The sequence below is a fragment of the Sinocyclocheilus grahami genome, unplaced genomic scaffold (assembly GCF_001515645.1).
Source record: "Sinocyclocheilus grahami isolate Dianchi unplaced genomic scaffold, SAMN03320097.WGS_v1.1 scaffold123.1, whole genome shotgun sequence".
NCBI lineage: Eukaryota > Metazoa > Chordata > Actinopteri > Cypriniformes > Cyprinidae > Sinocyclocheilus > Sinocyclocheilus grahami.
The window spans coordinates 713,185-734,097 of NW_015505302.1; the positions used below are offsets into that span (position 1 = coordinate 713,185).

General features: G+C 36.9%; 2 protein-coding genes across 3 annotated transcripts; both read right to left on the reverse strand.

Annotated features, from left to right (window-relative positions):
* Window positions 1-7,204: 7,204 nt before the first annotated feature.
* LOC107590022 (cytochrome c oxidase subunit 7A-related protein, mitochondrial-like) lies at window positions 7,205-11,633 on the reverse strand. Its single transcript, XM_016278619.1, has 3 exons — window positions 11,516-11,633; window positions 10,460-10,594; window positions 7,205-7,787 (listed from the first exon to the last, which is right to left on the reverse strand). The coding sequence occupies exons 1-3, from the start codon at window positions 11,627-11,629 to the stop codon at window positions 7,644-7,646; spliced, it is 393 nt and encodes a 130-aa protein (XP_016134105.1). The 5' UTR covers window positions 11,630-11,633; the 3' UTR covers window positions 7,205-7,643.
* Window positions 11,634-13,882: 2,249 nt separating this feature from the next.
* On the reverse strand, window positions 13,883-20,319 carry LOC107590001 (potassium voltage-gated channel subfamily G member 3-like). 2 transcript variants are annotated; one of them, XM_016278593.1, is made up of 2 exons: window positions 19,437-20,319; window positions 13,883-16,060 (listed from the first exon to the last, which is right to left on the reverse strand). In XM_016278593.1, exons 1-2 carry the CDS (start codon window positions 20,045-20,047, stop codon window positions 15,415-15,417), a joined length of 1,257 nt encoding a protein of 418 aa, XP_016134079.1. In that variant the 5' UTR covers window positions 20,048-20,319; the 3' UTR covers window positions 13,883-15,414. The 2 variants fall into 2 exon arrangements, with proteins under 2 accessions (XP_016134079.1, XP_016134080.1); XM_016278594.1 differs by having other exon boundaries at window positions 19,407-20,319.
* Between the last annotated feature and the right edge of the window lie 594 nt (window positions 20,320-20,913).

Here is a 20,913-nt window from a genome sequence, read left to right on the forward strand (position 1 = left end):
GCGAGTGCAGCAGTCATATTTGTCCGTCTAAAAATGCGCTGAATATGTGTGCTGTGTGAACGGTTTGATCTTCTCCGCATTGAGTTCTATATTGCTCTAATATTTTGAATGCATATGTAGCATTTGGACCAATCAGACACACAACTTTTTGTTATATTTAACAAATAATATCTAACTCCCCCTCACCTAACCAAATGGCCAATTACGAGGGTCTATGGACCCTTCCCCCGAAATGCACCTAACACCTCAGAAAGGCAGAACAGGCCTCTGGTTCCATGGTAACCAATGCTGATATCACTGGTTTTATGGCCTAAAAGGAATGCAGGGGATAAACTCCCTCATTTTCCTCATAAGAAAGGCACAAATGCACAGGAGAAACTGACTTTTCTACTAATTAATTCATAGGAAAACCTTCTTTGAATGAACACCCATTTTCTTCAGGCCATTGTGTATATTATTGCTGTGTTGTATTTAATCTGTTGTATTATAGACTATTTTTATTCATGCTTACGATAAACCACTCATACATATAAGTAACTCTACCATGTCTAGTATCTATGAATTCGTCTTCGGATGATCTAACTGAGAGTGCATATTACATGCTGATACCTCTGCAACATATGGATGTTCTAAGAATCATTACTAATTTCTGCATCAACACCCAAGTGAATTACATATGCAAAATACCATGCTTACAGACAAAGACTCATAAAAATCCTCAGTATGTCCAACCTCCCGCTTGGGATTTCAGCCTTCCTCATTGGACGAACCCATCTTGAGAGGCGTGAATCTCTGCAGGCTTTAAAAGGCCACACTCCATGTGACCCGCCCCTGTTCGGTGGTTCAGTGAGATGCTAAGATGAAGATGTGAGAAACGCTCCAGGATACCAAAGCTCGTGCCAGGCTCCGGCCTAGTCCTTTTCATTCATCAAGTGATTCTGACTCAAACTAGCTCTTTCTCATCAACCAACTTCAGCAAGATCTTGGGACTAGTTATGGTTAATTATTCATATTTCCCTATGAGCTGATTCGCTACACATAACACAGCAGCAGTGCATCTCGTGGGCTAGACAAAACATTAAAATGCAACAACGTCACTTACATCATCACCGCAAGCTAAATATCTACAGCGGATCTAAAATATGAATAGTTAATTATAACTAGTTATGGTTAATTATTCATATTTCCCTATGAGCTGATTCGCTACACATAACACAGCAGCAGTGCATCCGTGGGCTAGACAAAACATTAAAATGCAACAACGTCACTTACATCATCACCGCATCTTGTGCGTCACTGATGATGCTCCCTGACACACCTAACATTCAAATGCAAATGTTTATTTTAAATTCGACTAATATTCATTCTTTATTCACAATCTCCTCATCACAGGCAGGCACAGCACTCAGTTCAGCATGTGTTCGTGTTTGTGTGTGCTGTCTGCGTCACTCATAGCACGTGCCTATATTGTGCGCTATATCGAACAATTTTCGAACAAGGTGTACCGTCGATAAATATCGATACCGTTTTATTGCCCAGGCCTACGTAACACGCTAAATTGCACATTAAGTGTTTTCTCCCCCAAAGATAATGCTTAATTAATGGACTAAGACAGTGGCAATACTATAATATTCATTTTTAAATGTTTTGATCTCTATAATTTCTATTAAAATATTATTTATTAATTGGACATCATGAAGGGACATCTTTTTTTGTTAATTTTTAAATAATATTTATTAAAATATTTGTTTGTATACCCTTTATTTTGTTACTGTTTGTTACTGACTGTTGTTCACCTACTATTTATATTCACATTCTTTTTAGGCCATTTGTCAACAAATCTTTAGTAAACAGCACATGAAATTAGCAGGCAACCGAGCTGACCTGAGTGGTAATTAAAAGCCCTGGCTAATCCATTAAGCCACATTAAAAGTTTTTTTTTTTTTTTTTTCCCCTACAGGGGAGAAAACGTGTGTTCTGTTCATATTCTGGGCTCATTTTCTTTCCTGTGCATAATACTGTAGATTTTGTGTATACCAGATTTGGTCTTTTTATATGTCTTCGTCCATTAGCCTACCTTAAGCGTTTTCTTTATAACAGTTTTCTATGGGGGAGAAAAAGCTTAACGTGCATTAGCGTGTTGGGTTCATATTCTGGGCTATTCTGCTTGTCTGTAAATAGTATTTTATTAATAGTAAAATTATTAATAAATGTATTAATATTAATAGTGTTGTTAGTATTAATAGTATTTATTAAATACATAATTTTTTCCTCCAATGTCACCAAAGATTTGAAAAATATATTTTCCTCCCACTTTATTGGTATATTTCCACCAGAATGTCCCTTTAGTATGGAGGGCCTCTGTACTAAACTAGACGTGTTACCAGAACCTGGAATTTTTTTTTTCAATAGCTGGTGACCACCAGCAGTTGCATGATGGCATAATACCATTATTGTTAGAATATTATGGCACAATTAAATTTTGGGGGGATTAAATAGACATTAGATTACAAGATCATCATATATGCGTTTGTGGTAAAATATATATTTTTGTAGTATTTGTGAATTGCAGGGTATTTGTGAGAACATTTGATACTGTTAGCTAAATAATAAAGCTAAATAAAAATGACTGGATCAGTCAGTCAGTTGTTGTGCTCTCTGGCCTGTTTCTCCCTTCACTCTGCAGCTTTCCACACTTCACTTTTTTTTTTTTTCCCCAAAGCTGTGGTGAAACCTGACCTGTGCTGAAATGGGGGTTTCATGACACTTTAACAGCTCTCCTTTCAAGGTGCAGTGCTTGACATCTTGCATATGATTTCACAGAGCCAGGAGTGCTCTGAAAGGTGGTTTCTCTCAAAACCACACATTAAATATTTTTCTGAAACGCTCACAGATACAACTTCAGTATATTGTATATACTGTCCCAGACTGTCTCTGAACTGTCTGTCTCCTCTCACAGTCTCAGAAGTCTCCTCCTCCCCCTCACATCCCGGTTTAGATCTCTAATCAGCCTTTCATGATTTCACAGAGAGTCACAGTCACAACATCTGCTGTTTATTTTCTATTACGAAATAAGGATTTATGCAGACACACCACAAAATTGTTAAATTAACGAGGCATCGCTATGTCAAAATCTCTTATCAGAGGGTTTAGTGACCCTAATTTTCACAGAGGGAGAGCGGAGGAGTTAACAGCAGAATGGCAGGGGGATGGAAGGTACAGGTGGAGGTCATAGTGCCTTGGTTTGCAAAAAAAAAAAATAACATTTTTAGATAAATGTGTACCATAAAATTAAAAATGCTGACAGGCTTCCTAGTTCATGTCACACATCATGTTACTTATTGGCTTAGAACTTGTCAGTTGAACCCATTTAACCCAAGTTAATATTTCAATAATTTAACAGCACACACAAAAATAGTATGTTTGTAAGAAATAAACCGACCGTTTTTTCAGTTGCTTCTGGCCAAAATATGAGTCCATAATCCATAATAACACTTCCTCTAGTGGAAAAACCCATCTCCTGTTGTCTTATGTCAAACTCCCATCAACGTATTTGTTTAGAATATCTGTTTTGGCTTGTAAACATTGCTTGAAATGTGCATATTTCTCTCCTGATTCAGACAAGATGATTCAGACAATACCAAGGACTGAAATGCTCCAGGAAAGCTCTTTTCATGTTGAGCTAATCAAAATGACAACAGATGATCACAGTTGAAAGTCAAATGGCAGTGATCCTTTTTCTGACATGTTGGTGTTATATCTTTCACTTGGATGTTATAAGTTGCACTGACTAAATACAGCTGGATAAAACAAAAACTGTTTGTCTATCAACGTATTTGTTTAGAATATCTGTTTTGGCTTGTAAACATTGCTTAAAATGTGCATATTTCTCTCCTGATTCAGACAAGATGATTCAGACAATACCAAGGACTGAAATGCTCCAGGAAAGCTCTTTTCATGTTGAGCTAATCAAAATGACAACAGATGATCACAGTTGAAAGTCAAATGGCAGTGATCCTTTTTCTGACATGTTGGTGTTATATCTTTCACTTGGATGTTATAAGTTGCACTGACTAAATACAGCTGGATAAAACAAAAACTGTTTGTCTTCATTTCAGGCTGCAAAGCAACAAAATATGATTCTTTTAAAGGGGGGGTGTGTGTGTGTGTGTGTGTTTGTGTGTGTGTACACTTTTTGAAGCAATATATTAGTATCTTAGCTATACTTGAAGTCTTTATTAATGTTTTTATTTTTTTATTTTTTAGATGTTGTTTTTATTTTAATTGTAGTTCAATTTTAGTTATTTTATTATTTGTTTTTGTCGTTTTTATTAGGCTGGGTATCATTTTACACTAAAGGAAAATTAATATAATATAACTGAGAAGACTACCTGAATTATGAAAGAGCCGTCCACTGAAGGTCATCCCTGGTTATTATACTGCTTAATGTGTTAAATCCTGCAATGCACTTAAAATATTGGACACTTTGAATACTGCAATGCACTGCAACCTCGTCAAAATCACCAAACACATTTATTTTGGAGGGTACTTATTCAAAATTACCAACACCATTTAACCACCGAGGACTGTCACATAAGAGACTCCGCAGGACTTTCTGTGCTAAGCACGTCTGCACTCGCAATGGCTGAGAGCTTTTTCCAAAAAAACTACACACATGGGACAAATTATCATTAGGTAACAGCATTCCCCCTGGGTGTCATTTCTGTGAGCGAACAACTGAGAAGATCTTGAATCAATTGGAACAGATAGCCTGTGTTTAACAGAAGGTATAGACCTGTTTTTGCCATTTTTTTGCCTTTATTTATAGAGGACAGTACAAAGAACAGAAAGAAGGCAAAGTGGGCAACCACGCTAGATGTCAGAACGCTGGCTATAAGGCTATTGGCTCAAGAGAGGAGATATTAATTTTTTTTAATGACAGGCCAGTAAAACAGCTCAAATTAAGGAAAAATAAAAAGGGGGTCGAGCCACAAGAACCCCAGAATTTTGTAAGTTTTCAGTGGCATTTAGCTGATGCTATAACACCTATTGGCAGCTTTAGCCACTAAAGTGATTTACAGACGCTCTGAAATCTCATACTCTTGTCGCGATCACAGCTTGATTTTCTCATAATCCTGACATTGACAACTTTTCTCGTGATCTTGTCATACCAAATGTTGTTTCCTCGAGATCAAGTTCTAGTCCTGTTCACAAGGTGCTTTAAAATATAGGCCAAACCTGTTTGACTTTTTCTTCTTTGGAACATTAAAAAAGAATATACTTTGAAATCAATGGTGTTTAAACAATATTGGACTCCACTGACTTTCATTGTATGAGGGGAAAAAAAGCACAAAAGACGTATCTTTAGAGTTTCACAGAAGAACAAAAAGTCCGATAGGTTCAGAACAACATGAGTGAGTAAATGACACAATTATTAATTTTGGGTGAACTATCCATTTCTAATTAAATTTTTCATTCAAAATGTTGGTTTAGAAGGTTCAGTGTGCTTTTCTGTCACACCGTCAAACTTTGAAACACTCACAGCTTCCTGAGAGCACATGCCTTTAATCAATCAATTCCAAGGACACATTTTATTAAAAACTGTAAATTCTTTTCACACAATGCATCACAAAGGTTGCTATTTAGTAAATGCACCGGGGAGCAGAAAAACTGTATATCATGAGAACTAAAATAAAACTGCAGATGTGCTTCTCAATTAGTGTGTGCCAGTTTCACCTGCATTAGATTTCCATTGTGTAGGTGAGGTCAGGGAAGTTGTTTGTGGAGGCTTTGGTTTTACCAGGCTAGTTATCACACCCAGTCAGTTGCTATGAGAACTGCTGTAGCAGTAATCCTTCAGCAAATAAATGATCATGTCTCATAGGCATTAACAAATATGCAATTATGCTGCATGGGTCGATAGCAAACAGAGATAAGATGGCATAACTAACATTAATGACACTGTTGTCTGGAAGTTCCAGACTGTCGGTCTAATGACAACAAAGACCTGTGTGACCAGGGCACTGTGTTCTCTCCCACTGTAATCACTATCTGGAGAGATGGGTCCATCACGGCAGTCTTAGCTGTATGATTACCCTGCGGCCTTCAATAACTGCAGGCAGTGGCAATGTTGAGCACCAGCTCTCTGTGCATCGCAGCATGATTCAAAAAGAGATGGAGACGGCCTGCTGACATGCGTGTTAGGACAATGGATATATTGAAAATGGCTAATACAGACATATCCTAAAAGAACAAATGTATTGTATGTAATTTTATAATTTCCAGTTGTCTCTTATGGCCACCAAGGCTGCATTTCTTCAATAAAGAAAAAAAATATATAATAATAATAATTAAAAAAAACCTTGTGCTGCCTTTTTTTTTTTTTTTGCTGCATCTTGACACTCTTCAATGAAAATACAGTGTTAATTTAAAAGATACTATAAGTATATTTTTGTAAAAATTTAAACATCTTTACTTGCAACTTTAAATATGAGCTTCTATAAAAAAAATCTCACTGACCCCACACTTTTGAATGGCAGTGTATATGCAAAAAAAAAAAAAGAAAGACAAGACTAATAACAAATCGGTACAGAAATTAAGATGACATCACTGTTGGTTAGAATTTTTAACAACAGGCTTGAGGCTGAAAGGATCTATAAAAAGTTTAAATTCAGCCCAGTCTGTATGTTAAGTAGTTTGGGCTCAATTTAAATGGCATATTAAGGGTTCGGGGTTTTAATCAAACCTTAAGCACATTTTTTACCGAAAATCAATACAGCATAACTATACAGTAAAGGATGAATCCAAGACGAATGCTCTTTTCGAAAAAACATAAATCAATCGTGGGCATTATGCAGCACTGTTAGTTTGCACTACACTGCAATCTAATGTCAAGAATCAATAGAAATGTCAATTATCTGGTTGCCTAACCCAAAATGCATCTAAATGTGACCGATAACTTTGTACCCCAAGGAACTAATCTAATATCAGTGAATTATAGGTTTTGAAAAGCTTTTATGTATCGATTAACACTAATATCACTCACAATCCCATCAGACTCGTATCCTGTATGATGAGACGGAGCCAAAGACCACAGGATGTTGTTGCTAATAATCTAAGGCCATCCAGACTGTTCCAGCTCAACAAAGATGACACACAAGACGTTTTAATTTTTCACTTTTCACAAACGAAATATATTTATTTAGCTAGATACAAATTGCAAGGACTTCATTTACAGGCTGACAAGCTTGCTGTCATTTACTCAAAAGATATGAGGCAAGGCAAATACGTCAGTACATTGTGTGCATTATTTAAATTTCCCTGATTGTTAAAAACAGACCGTCAAGGTAAACTACGGTCTAGAAAGAGAGGCTCATCAGATGGCCCTATGAGAACATAATGATCGACCAAACCAGATACAATAAACTCTTATGTAATAAATGTACATATGCAATGAAATCAGATGCTGCTTCTCAGATTGACTGAGATGTACTTGTATAACCAGTGAGTGAAATCAAAATACTGGGGTAAATAAAATAATTCTGTCACCGTTGCTTTTAGAGCAAAATGACAAAAATCTGTCATCACTCCAACCATAATAATTACAATATACTGTATTTAACACGGGGCAGAGGCAGGGCAGGTCACTGTGGTTTCCGGGGCTGGGCAACAATATAGAGGGCCATTAAACAGTAGAGGGTGCCTCCAATCGTCAAGCCCATCATGGTCCTATATAGCATCTTGTCCATGACTCCACGCTTCAGGTGAACCGGTGCTCCATCAGTTTTCTGCAACCGGTCATATTGTTTAACAATCAAAACATAGATTTTTGCTGCTTGTTCAATTCTGAAATACAACAACCAATTTACATATATATTTGCGTTGGGTCTACATAAATCATTTCATTTGGCAAGAACGAGACCTGCAGAAATCCAGATCGAGATGTTGGCAATTGATTCACTCAACACTGTAAAAAAAATGATTGTGAATTTAACGGTAAAAGACTGTTAAAATGCTACAGTAAAAACCTGATAAATGCTTAACGGTAAATTCCCCTACTATATATGGTGAAAAACTGTATTGGACATTACATGTATTGGATATTAATTTTACGGTAGTATACCGTTTTTGGAAAGTGAAAGACTGTCTAATTTACAGTGAATAACCGTAAATTGACATTCCCAGAATTCCCTGAGTTACATTCAAATTTGATGTTTTTTTGTTGAAATATCGGTTTCTTCTTAGTTTTGTATATTAGGGTGGGGTGTTAAACATTAATTTAACAAAATTAGGTGTATTGCATTATTTCAGTTTCATATGTGTTACCATGATGGTGTTTGTGTGAATGACACTGTGCAACTTCTATACATGCTATTATTTAAAAGCTGCTTGTTATGGGCTTTGGTTCATCATGTGACTTTCTCATCACCACCTGCATTTGGTGGTTATCGGTGTATTACAAAGGTACAAAACAGATTTCAGTACTTCAGGTTGGTATATTAACATTATATCAGTTAATGAAATTACGGTATTTAACTGTAAATTTAAGTTAAAACCATAAAACGTTGCTACCATATTTTTTACGGTAAAATTCTGGCAACCACAGCTGCCGTTTTTTTAACCGTAAATTTTACGGAATTTTTTTTACAGTGTAGGGCTGGGCTGAAAATAATGATTAATTAATTTTGATCGATCTTCATTTGGATGAACCAATGTCGATTGCATGAACAAAACCTCCCTAAACATCACTTGTAGTGTGCCTCCCATCCAATAATTGCAGTAAGCTTTGTGCTTAATTTTGATTTGAAAAACAATGTCATGTAACGTTATATTTACCTCAGGAAAACATTAAATTATCCATAATCCCGTTAAAAATCTAGATGAGCATTTTGCTAAACATATGCACTATATTACATTATATTTTTTAGTAACCTGTTAGTGACATCTCATTTATTGAATGTTTGAATAAATCTATAATGACAAAGTTATGACAGCCACCTTTAAAGGTTTATATAATTGTAAAAAAATAATATATATATATATATATATATATATATATATATATATATATATATATATATATACAAAACACTATTTTTTCATAAAAAAATATATATATATATATATATATATATATATATATATATATATATATATATATATCTGTACAACGTAATGTTTTCATACAACTCAATTTTTAAGTGTTGATTGTCAACGTAGGCCTGGGCAATAAAACGGTATCGATGCTATGTCTCAATAATGATAGTTATATATTATAGATAACAAAATAGTTTGTCTCAATAAATAGTGTTAATTATAAATACAGTGGTTAAATTTAAACATTTCTTTTTCTATTGTTTTTTGTTTTAAAAAAGGTTATAAAAATGTCAATAATTATCGATACCGAACGATATTAAACATTATATCGTCGATACATTTTTTTTAGCTATATCGCCCAGCCCTATGTCAACATATATATTATATTATGATCACACTTGTAATAATCGCTTTGAGCTTCTGCCTGAAATTAATATTATGTAAGCTAACTGTATGATTCTATTAACTTGAATTGTTCGTTTGTGAAATTAACATTACTTGAACACATTCACTTCTGATAACAGATCACTCTAAATTGTAATGTAGACATGCATTTTCTGTAAAGCTGCTTTGAAACAATGAGTTGTGTAAAGCGCTATACAAATAAATTTGAATTTAATATCTAAAAATAAGTAGCAGTTGAATTTGAATGTTAATTTTAACCTTTAATATTATATGCCAACTGTATAGTTTACAGCATTAGTTGAGAGATTGTTTTACTTAAGACACATGGACGTACTGTAGCTGATATCCAACAAATCAATAACAAAATCGGAATTGAATCGAGCGTTTGTGAACCGGAATCAAATTGTGAAATCTGTTTTAATACCCAGCCTTAATTCGAACATTTTTTAGCATTACCAATGTATATAGTTTAATTTAGAAATATTCTCTAGAATAGAATAAAAAAAATAAGTTAAGGACTGAGAGCAACTGTAGAATTTGTGATGCAGAAATGTAGTTATATATAGACAGCGGGATAAACAATATATTTGCGTAGCTATCAGTGGGGAGGACTGCTTTAGCTACATATGGGAGCAAAAACGTATCATTTTTGTAACAATTCAACTTCTTCATTAATGAGTGCTCAATGACACATCTGCTCTTTTATCATGAACCTGAATGTGGCTTTTCCAATTACAGTTTGAACTTATAATATTAGTTATACTGTTTTGAGTCTTTTGTTTTTAACTCAGGTGTGAAGCTGTTTTGGGACTGAAGGCAGAGAACTGTTCATATTGTTTCAGTTCATGTCCAAGTTTCAAATAAAAAAGAAAATAGTCAATGGGGAAGGAGTACCTTTTCTGTTATGAAGTATCTAAATCACTGCGTCATGAAAAAATCAAACATTACAGTGCAACACCTGGAAAATCATCTGCAGCTCAGGAACTTTGTTGATTCCCATGTAGTGTGCCACTGAGCCGGTCTCTGAAACAACCTTGGTCGGTACAGCAAAGATTATGGGAGGAGCTTGAGAGGGAACTGTGCCCTTCAGCCCCTGTCAGGACAAACACAGTGACGGATGAGCTGCAGACATTACGGCACCAAAAAATGACTATTGCCATTATTTACTCCTCTTAACATCAGTCCAAACCCCTATGCTGGCATTTTCTACCACTAAACACAAAAGGACAAATGTACACAGCTCTACACCCCACAAAGGTCACTTACAGTGAACCATATCTCAAGGTCTGAAAAGGACCCAAAAATCACCATATAGTCTACAAAACTGGATACACTAATATCAGACAATTAATCATCTATCTAACTCTCTTATCATGTTTTATCCTCTTTGGAGCTTTATAGATAATCTCAATATGAATTGTAGCAGCGAAAAGAGCTGCATGAGGATTGTTCAAAATGTTTCCTTGCCTGTTTGATAGAAGAATACGAGCATATAAGAAAACAATGAAAGGCAGCTGTCCTTTGATCCAAGTTATGGACTGAATAGACAAGGTCATGGTGGAGAACTGAAGGTAAACATATCTTAACCTCTTAACCTTAGAAAGCAATGGGAAGAAACGGAGCTTTGAACTCTACAGCTGTCCTTGACATTAAACAAATAGACCTTAACTTTTTAATTATTTGGTATACATTCTATTCATGCTAAAACAGTTATGTTTCCTTTCAACAGCTGGCTTCCAGGACCTCAGAGGAATTGTGTTTTAAGGAGCTATAAAATCCTTTTTGCAGCTCTAACGTCGGTCTTTAAACACTCGGATTCATTATTAATGACAAAAGTTGACTACATTACTTAAGACAAGGCAGACAACAAACCAAGGGTGGTTGTGAGTGTTTATAATATCAGCACAATATAAAGCCAGACTTGCGCAGTGACTGAGTGTCTGTGAAGCGCTTCCTGTGAAGGTCACTCCAGACTCCTCGCTTCTCACCGAACAGCAGCGGAAGGTTTGAGTACCTGCGGGCTGTAAGCGGATGCTGCTGTGGCTCCCGTTAATTTCCCAGTGACTCCGCTGACCTTATAGTACATTTTCGTTGATAATATTGTGAGCCACACCACAGACAGGATCATGTCCCACCACTACTTTATACTACTGCTCAAAAGTCTGTGGCCAGTAAATTGTAAATCGTAATATTTCCTAGCAATAATACTGTTTTACTGAACAAAAAATAAAATAAAATAAATAATCATACAGACCCGTATTCAGTTTAATACGTAAAGGAATTTGCGTTTTTGCTACCTTCAGAAATGTAAACTTTTTTTTATTCTATTTAATTTTTTTCTCTTGTTTGGGATTTATGACTATAATAAGGTCTGATTAACATTATTCAGAAACACAAATGAGACTTTTTAATGTGATTTTTAGATTTTTTTTTTGTCTTCTCTTAATATGGCTGTTCAAAAAATAAAATATAAAAAATGTCAAGTTTACATATGGAGTTTTTTTGTGTTTATTTGGAAGAGCTACAAAAAATAAAAAATAAATACACAAAACAGTAATTCATTTTGAACTATTTATTAATATCCACTTTTCAAGAATTTTGTTAAGACCTGCTTTAGCTAACACAGAGGCATTCTAGTTTATTCAAAATAGACTTTCTATTTAAAAAATACATTGGAAGCTTACAGTACTAGTGAGTGCAGAAAAAAAAGGAAACATAGCCTAACTGTAGTTAGACTTTACAGGTGGATTTCAAACACTCTTCTAGAACTAAACATTAATGGGGTTATAAAAATCCCTACAAAAAGCTCAAGCCATGTGTGATAAGCCCAAGTGATGCACAACATATGATCATAATGCAGAACAGTTGTAAATATAATAAAATCAGATGATAAAAAAAAAAGATTTTAAAGGGGGGAGTGTCAGAACGCTGCATGTCAGAAGCTTAATTTCTGCTGAATTAAATATAATAATATAACAGAGAATGGCATACAAAGTATTACAGTAAACATAGTTATGTCCATTTAGACTACTTTTGGCAACACTGTTTTGGAAGTGTCAGATGAGAATTATTTGTGTAGACCTTGAAATTTGGAGTGAAACAGATCTCATCTTACTGAAAAACAGAGATCTGTTGGTTTAAGAGATGTTGTTATTATCCACATGTTCATGGCTTTTAGCTGTCGTGACCTTTTCATTCGAGCACTGATATATTTGCATGTAAAGTAAATAGGATCCCTTTTGCCTAACATGATTAATGAAGCAGGCAATAGAGAGAAGCAGTGGGATGAAAGTGTATTAAGAACCAATGAGTGGCAGCTGACACCTGCGTTCTGCAACTAATTTCAGGGATTTCGCTTATTTTCACTTTCACATTAATTTCTGGGTGTTGTTGTGCGTACATGTGAGTCAAGGGAGTCTGTGTCTGAAGTGATATGAAGGCACATGGAGAACACCTCAGCATGATCTCTTCAGGAGGTTTAATTAATGAGGAGGGAAATCTTAGCACATTTTGGTCTGACACATTTTGCTTCCTGTAAACCAAAACAGAATGCATCTATTTACAATCACACAAACGTCTGATTATTAATTCACAAAGGCCTGTGCTGCAGTCGGTGACTGCTGGTTTCCATCCATAAACTGCTGTGAAGAATATGAATAAAGATGACTATGATTAGTGAGGCTCTGGAAATTACAGAGACGAGAGGAACCGCACCTTGCACAAGAGGAATCATTCTTAGAAAAGGTGAAAAGTTGTCACTCACTTCTTTAAACTGATAGTTTGTCTCGATTTAAACTGCTGATCTTGTTTGCATTTTGTCAATCTGATGTAAATTTTTTGTTTTGTTTTAATTAAATTCCTTGGGACGGGACATTTTGTACACAATATAACATACATCCTTAAATCATACTAAATAATATTATTGATAGTTTTTGCCTGCTGCCCCCCTTAAACATTAATAAAGTATAACACATTTTAACCAAATATTTGTCCTCAAGCACACTTCTGCAGTTAAACATTTATTAAATAAAAGATTTCAACACAAAGAAGAATAAACTGTGTATAGGTGTGCATATATATATATATATAATTATATAAACTACAAGCTGGCAGCTGGGACCAGATGAAAAAAGTAAAATATAAAAAATGCATAAATCATTATTGCACTGTTAAAAAAAAACATTGTACCATATCAGTCATAACTTTATGTATCGTGAGATGCGTACATGGACATTGGAATTACTAATGTTTACAATACCATGAAAAAAAAAAAATTTGTAACGGTGTATTGCAAAATGATGCAGATCTCTATTATGCAGAGTGTTTTCTTTTCAAGTCAACATGAAATTCATTTTACTTCTATGATTTGAATATTTACACATGAAACAGAACAGCATATTTAGTGAGGAAAGCTATAGGATAGGACTTGAATATATTCATCTGAAACTGACTGAATGCTGAAAAGTGGATATCACGTACCATGATGGACCTGGTGGTTGAAGGGAAGGGGTTGAAAACATAACAGGGATTTGTGGCATCAGCTAAGGAAAGTAATTTCAGAGGTGGGGCAAGTTATTAAGACAAACTTTTCTGAATCTGGAATAATGTGCACAGATGAATGAGCACCAAGAAAATAGAGGGGGTCAATTTTCATGTTGACTTTCTTAAATGTTGACTTCCATTTTAAAATTCTTCTTACAATTTAAACAGGTCAAGATTATTTATGTTATTTAACATCAAATAACAGTTTTGTTACAATTTTACGCCCTTTTTCCCTCTAGCAGAAGCCCTCCCATGATGCACTTGGAGAAATGTGTAAAGACAAAAACACAGATAACAGCACATTCTCTGAATGTTCCTTTAAGAGCATTGAGGAACGTAAGAGCCACAACAAAATAGAGACAGCAATGAGTCGGGGAGAAGTGGGTGGCATGGGTGACTCCATGGGAGGAGATGGCCTTGAGGTAGCTGTGTCACTAAAGATCTCCAGAACCTTCCATGGACCTACAGAGAGCTTTCTGTGAAACCCCAGAAGGTGTACGAGCCTCAAGGCATCTCACTCCCGTATGAAAACCGGCAAGGCAGTAGAGTACATTCAGAGGTAGAGGATTCGGGGAGAACTCTACATGCTCTGCGTGGTGTCATCCAAAACACCCAACTCTCCATGACAGCACTCTCTCTCCATGGCCCGTTATGTTCCTCTCAGCATAGCTGCCCACACAGCTCTCACTTTATCCTTGTAATTCTCAGTCTATCCGGCTCATTATGTCCCACAACCTCTGGAGGTTTGCTGTCACACTGAATTGAGTATACACAACAATGTAGCCTGGAAAGAGCATTTAGAAAGGGGAACAGAGCGATTAAAATTCATGTTTTTTTGTAATCTATTGTAAGTAAAAAAGAGAGGCTCTCAATATATTAAATGCTGGAAAAAGTGGTACTGCTTTAAAACTTCATTGCTTATAAATGAAGGCATCATCAAAGAGAAAGGTTCCTGGGTGACAAGATGATTAAATTATTTCTCTCATATCTGCTTGCCAACACTGTGGGCTGCCTAAGTGGCATTCAAAAGCTAAATCCTTTGGAGAAATGCCACATGTATAAGGTAAAGCGCAGATCTCTGTGAGAATGAGGGCTTGTTGAGCCATGACGTGGAATCTTTTCAAGGCCTCTTAAAGTTTCCCTCCAGCAGTGTGTACCTGTCAAGGACACCTGGCCTCTGTGATACTGTCACCATGGTAGCCTCCTCCAGCCCCTTGAGTAACAGATACAACACATACTGAAGAGTCTGTTCTGGAGATGAATGTGGCAGATGGAAATGCCTCGGGAGATCTTTGCACTAGACATCAATTTCTCTAGCAGAAAGCAAAGATTTGAGTCCTGTTAACTGTCATAGCTAAACCTACCGGGAGGTCAGTTGAGGAACTCGGCGGACAGGCTTTGGGTGCAGCGGGCTGAGCGGAGTTTGAGTTCGTGGTAGCACTGCACAAAGCTATGGTAGATGAAGGTGATCGGAAGAGCAAGCAGCACTATACCGCTCACGACGCACAGGCCACCAAGCACACGTCCTGGCACAGTGATGGGGTACATGTCTCCATAGCCGACAGTGGTCATGGAGATAATAACCCACCAGCAGGCGGCAGGAATGCTAGCGTATTCCTCGTTCCCGGACTCCAGATCCAGGCCATGCTCTAGAAGTTGCGCCAGCGCCCCGAATATGGCCATGGCCACGCAAATGAAGACCAGGAGCATGACCATCTCACGGTAGCAGCGCTTCAACGTTAACCCTAAAGTCTGGAGCCCTAGGAAGTGTCGCGCTAGCTTGATGACCCAGAAGATTCGCATCATGCGCAGCACACGCAGCGTCACGCCGGCCCTCTGCAGCTGAGAGTTTTCTCCAGTCAGAACAGTCATGGTGACAGAGATGTAATAGGGGGTAATGGCCAGCAGGTCTATGATGTTCAGCGGATGTCGCACAAACTCACACTTGTCTCGGGACACAATGAAGCGCACGATGCACTCTGCCGTGAACCATCCGATGCACACTGCCTCAATGATCCTGGACAGGTGCGCGGTGATGGGGGAATAACAGAAAGAAAGTTTGAGAGAGAAAGAACATGTTGATGCATAATAAGAAATAGAGAGTAGTCTGATTAACCATATCAGATGTTTAGTTCAAGGAGTCTAAGTGATAATTCAAAGCCATTTTAAAGCTTTCACTGAGATTCATCATCTTGTTTGCTAAGCTTTTAAATGCTTTTCCTTATTGCTATTGCTGCTCGCTCACAGATCCTTTGAAAAGCTGACTGAAATGTTCTGAGGCAAAAAGTAGTAAGGTCAAAAAACTAGCAATGGCTTTAGGAATGAGCCGACTTCCTTCAGAATTATGATTCTATTCATGAATGCAAAATTGTGCCTACAGCTTTAATAATGGCTTAGAATTAATGAACTGATGAAATTACACTAGCAAATAAATAAATGAACAGCTTTTTATTGTCTTGTGATCCAAATGACCATGAACTAAATGCATTTCAATTGCTAATTGAAACCAATGCAAAGTAAATGTATATTTTCATTATATCTTACATGAAACTGAACTATTGCTGTCGAAGCATTTTGAAATGCACTCTGCTACTTAATCCATGCAAACGCTTGGAATCCCATATGGCCTAGCAACACCGTTTATGAAGTAATGCCAATACTGATCACAGTATTTGTATTCCACTCAGAGTCTAATGATGACAGTAATGATGTCTGATGAAAGCCAGACAGGAAAATGGATTGAAGCATATTCACAGAATGCCAGTAATTGTTAGTGACTGAGTGAAAAAAAAAACTATTATTAAGAAGATATGTAAATTCTCATTGTCTTTATCTGATTTGCAATTTTGTTAAAAGGGTTGCTGGGTCTTAAAGGGTTGAATACATAACTAAAATAAAGGCAAACCATTCCAGTTCAGAGCCCTGTCTATATAATATTACATTTTATTCTGAAGGTGAGATTAGAATTTGTGAGCTGAGAACTGGTGGAACAGAGATCTGGCAACAGATAGCAAAGTTTATTTCTCTTTAGTTCTTTGAGAGAGAAACAAGTTGTTGGTTTACAACCACTTGACAAATTGGACATAAATACTGTTTTTCCATTGTAAACAAATTTGGATTTGGTCTTTTATCGACATCTGTTACACCAAAATTACTGGTATAGTCCATTTATGCACCCGTGTTTCTAACCCCAAAATAGATGCATAAAATGTCCCATTTTACAGTTTATAAGCAAAAAATAATAATTGCCTGATGCTTTCGTGTCAGATGTGCTTTTCTGACAGAAGTCAACTTTGAGCTGGAATAGAAGCATAGCAGAGGAGAAAATGGAGACATCGAAAGTTGTCCCCAAAGACATAATCACTCATACTAATGACAGCTGAAAAAACAAACCTGATTTTTCAGCAATATCGACCATGTTATATTTTTACACACAAACACACACAGTATGGAAGTTTGCTCCTCAGGTACCAGTACCTTCAGAACAGTCCGTGTGGCAGTTATGAATATGAAACAAACACAGAGGTTAAAAAGATATTAAAAAACAAGGACATTGCTAATAAGCTAGTGGTCAGTGGTTGTTTGTTGCAGGTTTCTAACTATGTAAATGACTAGTGGCACCCGTATTTGACTCACCTTTTGCTCATTTATTTATTAGTCTTATTGTCATTTTTTCTTTAATAGCTTTTTTTGTTTGTTTTAAATGCCCTTAAATTGGGTCAGAGAAAAACAGTCCAGCTTAAACGATGTTAAAAAGCTGACACGTTTTGCTGTTTAGAATCAGACACTTTATTATAAGATGATCCATTCCTCCGCATGATCTACAGCTGGCTCTTAACCTTCATTCAGCACCTTGGAGAGAGACAGCTCTACCTTCCTCAAAATAGTGCACTTTCCAACTTCGCTTCAGCTTTTAGCTACACACACACACACACGTTACCAATCTCACAATCAGTGAAAATCGTGGAGCCCTTAACTTAGAGATGCTCGAGTAGGCTATTTGTTCACTAGAATATGAAACTTTATGACTTCTTTTCATGCTGAAAGATAAAAGACAAACATTGAGGAAAAAGGACAACATGACAATATACACATGATACAGAAGACTGTAGACAAGTGTGGCTGCAGATGCATATTTTATATTTATAGGCATTGCTTTACGAGGAATAGGGGCACATATGCACACACGCGATGTGTTCTTGTATTAAAACAGCTGGACAAACAGCTTGCACTATAACAGCTGAGATGTGTTTTTAAAAGTTGAATTGATTTTGACTGCTCATGGCGTGAGACACCATGCAACGGACACAGACATCATCTGACTTCTTTTTAGCCTAAAACAAATAGTGCAGACAGAACATAGCCTAGAATAAAAGTAATAAAATAACTGCAATTAATTAGGTGATTCCAGACATTTCAAGAACAACGTTCTTGAATAAAACAGAAAAAAAAGTCAATTTTGTTTGCCAAGCTTGCACACTGCACAATTGAAGTCTGCATTACCTCAGTATAAGTAAACACATTTCTATGTTGTGGTCAGGAGTGGGTAAAGAGTAAAAGTTTAAAATATTTGTCATTTAATTATTAATCCATAAAAAACTGCTCTTAGTGACTATATAAAGCATAATAAATTATTTTAAAAAATGATAATTTAATCAGTACTGTGATATAATAAATTTGTAGTGAATTTCATGGCATTGGGATGGAAAATCAGTAGAGAAAAAATGCCTAAGTGCGGTTAGACAGACATTGACCACTGAGATTCATTTCACTGTTTTTCCCCCTCAGCATCCCATGCCATGAACGTTACATTTTTAAGACGCTGTACTATGTTAAAGTTACAGACACTAACTTTTTGATTGTTTTATTGGTTGATATGTGGGCCCCCTTTATTTCGGGGCTTGGGGTAAAGTTTCAACAAGTTTTTTTTTTTTTTCCCTCCATGAGCGAAAATATTCAGTAGTAAAGTTATTTAGAAAAGTGGAGTAGCTTTGGCTAGTCATGTGATTTCAACATGTCAGCCCCATGAGGAGACCCTCTCCATGTAAAATAAAACAGCTGTTATTAGGCTTCTCTATTGCATGTGAGTGTAAATCACATATTTATAAAAACGTACAACTTATTTGATCATGTCTAGTGTTTTATTAAGAGTTCAAATTAAGCGCACCTTTAAAAGATATTCGACGTTTAAAAACTAGTCGAGAAATCTATACATGCAGTTTCACTTCCGCTGCGTGGGGTCTAGCCGGGGGGTTTTTTTTTTAACACAAGAACGCATTCGGTGTCAACGACCCCTGTGAGGATATTTGCTGAAGTCTCACCAAAAAGTTAGGACGTTTATACAAGAAAGAAAACATAAATACCCGGATGGATGCTCTAAAGAGTCTGTGTACCTGTGCTCTTCCACCATGTTGCTCTCGGCAGTGTTCCAGTCAGGAAGAGTGCTTGCGCAAAGTATTACCATGGACACGATGACAAAAATCACCGATACGGACGCCAAAATTTGCGCTGCCAGAGAGGAGGTGGGCTCCTCGAAAGTCCTGCGCATTCGCTCCAGCCACTTTGAGTCCCGCTTCCCGTTTGACGGCTCATCAGTCCTACTAATTTCATTGGCCGTTTTGTGGTGCTCCTCGGTAAAGTGAGTGTACGTGTCGGACATGCGTTCGTCGAGTCTCCGCTGGCAGCAGAACTCCAAATGAGAGCTTTCCAAACCCCAGTAAATCATCTCGTTGTAAAACGACAGCTCGCACATATGCGGGACAAAACGCAGTTTGCCGTACTTCACGTACAGCATAATGAAGCCGAACGCTTCTGAATGTCTGTCAAAGAAGAACTCGTTCCTCTCTCTATCGTAATCATCGCACACTTCCAGCACTTCTCTCTCCGAGGCGCAACTGTGGAGACGACTCACTCTCCTCAAAGGGAAATCCTTGATTACGTCCTTTGGAAACGCGTACTTGGTGCCACCCACGTTTATGATACAGACGCTTTTGCCAAACTTCATTTTTGCGAACTTTTAAATCTTAGAGTGCAGATGAAAGTCATGTTCAGTTTGTAGCGTCAAATTCTCCCAGCTTTAGTTTCAAAGTTCACGCTTCACCCTTCTTCAAGTGTCCACCACGCGGTGTGGGAAGCAGCTGGAGATAACGCCGTCTCTCTGGGCATTCTCGGTTTGGATAAAACTGAGGCGCTCGCGGTGCGCTTGTACCTGTGCGGCGGCTGCGCCCAGCCGATCTGTACTCCACATACGCGGCATCACGAGAGCACTTCGGTTTCCGCGATGCACCGAATCCAACCTGCGAGTGAGGCACCGGGCGCGAACAGTGATGTTATGCGTGCGCGCACACACATAGCTTTAGAAGTACTCTCATATCTCTTCTCTCGATATTCTGCTATCTATCCACAGATTTCAGGAGACACGTATCAGTTGTTGAGAGTCTAAAAACAGATTTCAGTATCTAACTCCTTTCACATTCATCTTGCACAATCGACTTCATAGTGTCCTAGCTCCTAATAATAATAATAATAATTATATATATAACATTTTGAAGGACAACAGATCCGTTAGTTGTTTGCCTGCAGGATACCTTACCAAATTGCACATATCAAAGAAGACAGTTAATACATTTCAAAATGAAACGATACTTTCTCAGATCACTTCACTGACTGAACCCTCTGGAGAACCTCAAACACGTTTTAAATGTGCCTCAAAAATCCTATTGTACTCAACGAAATTAATATTTACATTATTAATGATAATTAATATTTCAAGTGCATTAACAGCTATGATACATTCTTGCAATATATGATTCGCCATATGATTAATGGAGAATATATATATATATATATATATATATATATATATATATA